Source organism: Dipodomys ordii, unplaced genomic scaffold, assembly GCF_000151885.1.
Source record: "Dipodomys ordii isolate 6190 unplaced genomic scaffold, Dord_2.0 Scaffold188, whole genome shotgun sequence".
NCBI lineage: Eukaryota > Metazoa > Chordata > Mammalia > Rodentia > Heteromyidae > Dipodomys > Dipodomys ordii.
In genome coordinates, this window is record NW_012267404.1 from 2,811,599 (window position 1) to 2,817,603 (window position 6,005).

A 6,005-nucleotide genomic window follows, 5' to 3' on the forward strand; every position below is an offset into this window, starting at 1 on the left:
CTATCTATCTATCTATCTATCTATCTATCTATCTATCTATCTATCTATCTATCTATCTATCTATCTATCTATCTATCTATCTATCTATCATCTGTAAGGTCCGCTCCTGGATGGCGAGCAGACTCCACCCTCCTCGCAGCAAAATCTCTTCCCAGTACCTTCCCAGTTACCTAGACAACTGACACACCTGGAAGAGGTCATCTGGATTTGAGGTGGCCACACCTCCCTCTTCTCCCCCCCCCAATTTCCCCGCCCCCCCCCCCCCCCCCCCCCGCCCCTACCCTAGAGAAGGCCTAGCTCAGGGCCAGACGCTCTCTTTTCCCAGGTCTTTTCCTACACTTGTAGAATGCCAACATGGCCTGGTACCAGCCAGAATAAGGAATAAACTACTCCTTACCTGAATACCATGTGCATGGTGTGGTTCTTACTCAGCAACCTCTTTTTAAAAACCTAACACTATCTATATTTAATTTTGTCATTTCTATCAGGCTACCTCATCATCTAGAATCACAGTGGATTCAGCAAACACTCTGACTCTCCTTAATGAATCCTAGTAGCTTCTGCTGTCCCAAATATGCTTCCTCTGTGACAAAAAATAATTCTACCCAGTAATAGCATGAATCTGAAATATCTGAATGGAAGACCAACCTTTGGGAAATGTAAGCTTTCACTAAGGACCTGGATATCCACTGATCCACTAGGCATCTTTTTGGAATGAACAAAGCATTTTAGAGGAAAATCCCTATGGGATTTAATCAGAAATAACAAATTAATTGCTTGAGTTCATTAGCTTGAGTCAATCTTATAGTTGCGCATTTTTAGTGGGCATAAAATATAGGCTTAGATATCTATCTCAGATGTTTACTTCATATTTTTCTATTAGCATCAGTTAGCTGTCAAAGGCTTTCATTTTGACATGTCCATATATAAATGAAATGCATCTTTCTTTTTGGTGCCAGTACTGGGTTTGAACTCAGGGCCTTAGGCTCTTGCTTGCCTTGCCTGCTCATGGCTGGTGCTGTGGTGTAGTACATTCCCTGACCTTTTTTTGCTGGCTGTTTGGGAGATGTAGTCTAACAGACTGCTCTGCTCTGGCTGGCTTCAATCCTTTATCTTCCAGGTCTCAGTCTCATAAGTAATTAGCATTTTAAACATGAGCCAACAGGGCCCAGCCATACAATATATCTAGATGAGACTTACCTCCTCTGCTACTCTCCTTCATCCTTTCCTTCCCTGTTTCCCAAACCAATTCCAACAAACTTCATTGTTCCATTTTTGGAAATACAGAAAACGAACTAGACTCCTATCTATTGCCCTGTAGTAATATCAATTGAAAGTTGATCAAGGATCTTGATATGAAACCAGAAACTTTGAAGCTACTACAAAAACAGAATAGGGAACACAACAGAACACATTACCATAGGCAGTAACTTCTTGAATGTCACTCTAACATTTTTTAGGTAAGTCTGTTGGGTCTACGTATTCATCTTACTAGTGGCTCTTTATTTAATTTGGGTCTGTTTTGTTTGTTTGTTTAAAGACAAGTATCTTCTTAGGAATAAAAGATCTTGGCTTCACCTGTATCCATAGTGAGCTCATAATCTCAACATTCTCATTCAATTTCTTCATCAAGTTCAGGAAGTCCTGGTCTTTATAATCAAAACGATTCTGGAAAACAATGGAGCAGATGACATTGCAGGGAGCACAGCCCAGGATAAAGGTGGGGTCACAGGGTGAGCCTGAAGAGTCAGAAACAAATGAAATATACATATGAAATACTGTACTTAGCCTTTGTCATCTTTACCATTTTATTACTGTTTTACTTATAAATTCCTCTAATAGCCAAATATCCCATTTGAATTAAACCTGCATATCTTTAACCTGAAGCTTGAGTTGGCCAGTACAAACTAACTAGCAAATGTCCGTTCATACTAATTGCCTTTACCTATAGTCTTTCAACCTCAGCTGTATGCTATTTTGGATAAAGAAGACTTTTATATACCTAATAGTCAACCATTCAGAATAGTAATATATCTGTTTCCAAAGCCTATAGACTTCATAGCACTGAGAAAATAAGGGAAAGAATATCAGATATCTAGCTTTTTTCAATTGCCAATGGAGAGAAACTGAAGAGATAGATTTTACTAGAGTTCTAATACTAGAAGGAACAAAGTAAAAAGCAGAATGCATTCATGTTGTATGAGGGAAAACAGCAATGTCAAAATTTAAATCTTTTCTTAAATGTAAATCTCAGGTAAGACAAACAAAAACATAAAATTAATAAATAGGAGAATTGTTTTTCATTGCAATATTCAAAAGTGAATTTCCCCTCCTTAGGAAATCAATAGACACTAAATCTAGTCAAACACCAAATTTAATTTATGGACAAAGCCAAACTTTTGGAATTCTGGGATGAATAATATATTATATATTTTTAAAAGTTGTCTTTCTCTGAAGTTCTATCATTAGACAGATAAAGGATTATTTTTTGCACCTTCTATACAGTGGAATTGCTATGCATAAATACTCAATATGTAAAGTGCTACTAAGTTAAATCATAGTCCTTAAATAGGAAATTCTAAGTTGGTGTAGGTCGTTTGAATTATAGAATGGTCTTTTTTCTTGGCTTCATATGTACTTAAAGATTGAAATGTGTCTAAGGTCTCAGAAAAAATTTTATTTAATTATGAAGGAGTTGGTTTTCTGAGAAGTTGTTGAGATATTCTATGACTGAATGTGTGTGTCATTTATAGGTTAAGTCTGATTTTCAGTCCTTTATTTATAAGAATGAACTTTAAAAAGCCAGTTCATTTAGAATCTAAGTAGACAATCATATCCATTGTGACTAGCAGATAATACGGGAGTGGACTTGGCTATGGGAGTAATTACCATGAGATTTTTAGCATAAAATCTGATAAACTTGGAGAAAAGTGATAGGCAAAACTGAAAACTGAGCCAGAATATACTAAGACTGGATAAAGAATTAATTGTAATGGTTGAAAGCTAACTAATTGAATCATTTAATACAATTGTGAATTTTATAGATTCATTATAGAGCACATAGTTACTCAAAATATGTAAATAAAAACTGTGAAGTACTTGGTAAGAAGAAATAACTAATGTTGATATGTAGCAATTGCACTATATTCCCAGGTAACTAATTTTAGATGTGGATTATATTGATACACTAAAGCAAATAAAATTATATCTTACAACACACCATGACTATCCAAAATTGTAAGCATGGGCACTGAGGAATCACTGAAATGTCAATGGAAATGAGTGTGCTAATATAGTTGCACCTATGTGGGGGTCTCTGAGGGTTGATAGAGTCAGTACCACCCTGTTCCTTTAGCAAGTACTCTCATGTAATGATGACACTAGCTACCCTGAATTATGCTAAGAGGGAAGCATTGTTCCCTAAATCTTCAGAGAAGAAACTCAAAACATCGATTTAGCCAGACACTATTGGTGTTTGTGACCAGAACCCCAGCTACTCACAAGGCTTAAATCTGAGGATTGTTGTTGGGAGCCAGCCCACGTGGCCAAATTTGTGCAAATCTATTATACTTATAGTAACTGACCAGCAAAAAACTTGAACTGGAGGTATAGCTCAAATGGTAGAGCACCAGCCATGATCTGGGCAAGAGTTTAAAGCCCAGAGTTCAAACCCCAATTACTGCCATAAAACAAAAAAGGAAATTTACATTCATGATTTCTGATTAGAAAACAAAAGAATCCATTTCTTAAACAGAAGGGACTTAATGGAGGCTTTTATATGCCTCTCTAAAATAGTGATATAAAGCAGCTCCCACCCTTGGTTTTCTTCAACTCCTCCACGAGGCAGCGGGCTTCCTCTTGAACACGCTCTTCAATACTCCTCTTCCCCACCCCCAAATTCCGCAAGGTCATGAGTGAGAAGCGCCTCATCTCTCTCCATGTGTGTCCATTGCTGAAAACAATTCCTAAATGAAAGGAAGAAGAAACATGGATGGAGAAATCAAGCAAGGAAAAGGAAGTAGACATACGCCAGCCAAGGGATGGCCAAGCTCTGAGTAAAGAACCCATCTGGCCTCATTTTCCATCCTTCTTATCACCACATCCTCTGCACAACACACAAATACACACACACACACACACACACACACACACATGCATGTGTTCACTTACCAAGGCCTTTAGTAAATTTATCAATCAATGGGAACTGGCCTCTTCCAGAAAACTCCTCCCCATGGTCAATCAGAGCTTCCTTCACTGCTTCATATCCATACAACACCACAGTGGGCTTCATGCCCAAATACAGAGTGAACACAGGGCCATAGACTTTTGAGAACTGGAAAATCAGAAGAAAAAAATAGTAGCAAAAAAGTTACTATTTGCTCCTCAGGTTGAGCCTGAGCAAAACTGATATCATCATTGTATTTTTTATGCTTCTTTATTTTGGTGAACACAACTTCAAATATTTTCCAAGTTCATACATTATAAAGGAGGTCTGTTATAGCTGTCATTTAGAGATGGCCTACACTGCCATGCAGTGGACCAGGCAGTTGATACACCATTATAAATCATCCTCACATGAAAACACCCAGCAGGCTTGTCATGTTTCACAAAGAAAGAAACAGAGGTCTGTGGATTCTAAATTCACTTCTAGAGCCCCATGGATAATAAATGGAAGACTTGTAGTTGAACTTCTACTTATTAGACATTCCAGGCTTGAGATATGTTTAATTCTCCTTTGCACACCAAATCAATAGCCAGATAATTACTTTCAGATAATCTCTGAAACTCTTACTGTTGAGAATCTTACTTCCTGGGACAAACAAGAGAAACTGGCAGTTTTAAGTCAACACAGGTGCTTTTACAGGCAAGTGCAGTTTGGATCGATTGGCATTAGAATCAGAGGGTGGGCCCCACAGAGGCTGCCCCAGTACATAAACATCTTCCCAAACAATTTCTCACCCAGCAGCATTCTTTGCCCCAGAAAAAAGTTTCATGCAAAAATCCAGGTGGACTCTGATCCCTTCAGTCTTCCCCTAAATGGTCTCATGTCTTTATGTTCTCTCATCCTCACAGATACTTCCTTTCAATCATCCACCACCTCTCAGAGAACTTAACTTCCATGATGACTCTGCATAAAAACCATGTGTAAAATGCTACAAGAGTTTTTGAATTGACCATTTAATCATAACAGTTTCCTTATCATGAATTTTCAGAAAAAACAATCATAAACATGGTGTTAAACTAAGATGGGGTGAACCATCTATAACATTTGCAATTTTGCAACTGAGATTATAATGGACAATAACCCAATTACCTAATACCGTTCCATGATTGAAATACAAACTGGGAAAATCACGGCTATATACGACATAATTCAAGAATTTTTGTTAGTAATAATCGATCATGCTATTGTACCTTCAGCAGTAGATTTAAAATATGGTTTGGTTTATCTTTGTCAGAGACCATTGGGCAAACATAAAGAGTACTTACCTTGGTTAAAGACTTAGTGAAGTCTTTAATATCAACCTGCAGTATATTTCCAATAATTGGGAAAGGAGTGGGACCTGGAGGGAGCTTCTTTCTTCCAGAGTTCTGTCTCCATATTGAAAAGAGAAGCAGACAGGAGAGACCCAGCACCAGGACAACTACTGGACCCATTGAGGCCTTCTCTTCTTCTGAGAGTACTGTGAGCTTGCAGGGCAGACCTTATATAATGCTCCCTGAGACTGTAGGTGTGCCTCTTTGTGTGTTAGTAATTAGGTAGATGTACTTTCATCTCTCCTCTGATTAGACTTTGTCCCAATGATAGAGATAAAAGTGAATGACCTGCACATATGTCCCTGTTTCCAGAAGGCACATAGGAGAATGTAGTTTAACTGAACTTGTTGGCAATCAAATATTGCTAACATAAAATATAAACCTACCTGCTTTCAATATACAGCCATGATTGAGAAATATTAAAGTCATGATTTGATATATAAGAACATTACTCAAAAATGTTTCTC

General features: G+C 37.7%; 1 protein-coding gene across 1 annotated transcript in view; it reads right to left on the minus strand.

Moving 5' to 3' along the window:
* The window catches only part of LOC105999354 (cytochrome P450 2C26-like), a 19,221-nt gene extending 13,563 nt beyond the window's left edge, over window positions 1–5,658 (minus strand). Inside the window, exons 1-5 of the mRNA XM_013034326.1 lie at window positions 5,491–5,658; window positions 4,171–4,333; window positions 3,816–3,965; window positions 1,579–1,739; window positions 606–705 (exon numbers count right to left, since the gene is read on the minus strand). Of these exons, the coding sequence (XP_012889780.1) occupies window positions 606–705; window positions 1,579–1,739; window positions 3,816–3,965; window positions 4,171–4,333; window positions 5,491–5,658 (742 nt within the window). The remainder of the gene's footprint in view (window positions 1–605; window positions 706–1,578; window positions 1,740–3,815; window positions 3,966–4,170; window positions 4,334–5,490) is intronic.
* Window positions 5,659–6,005: the final 347 nt, after the last annotated feature.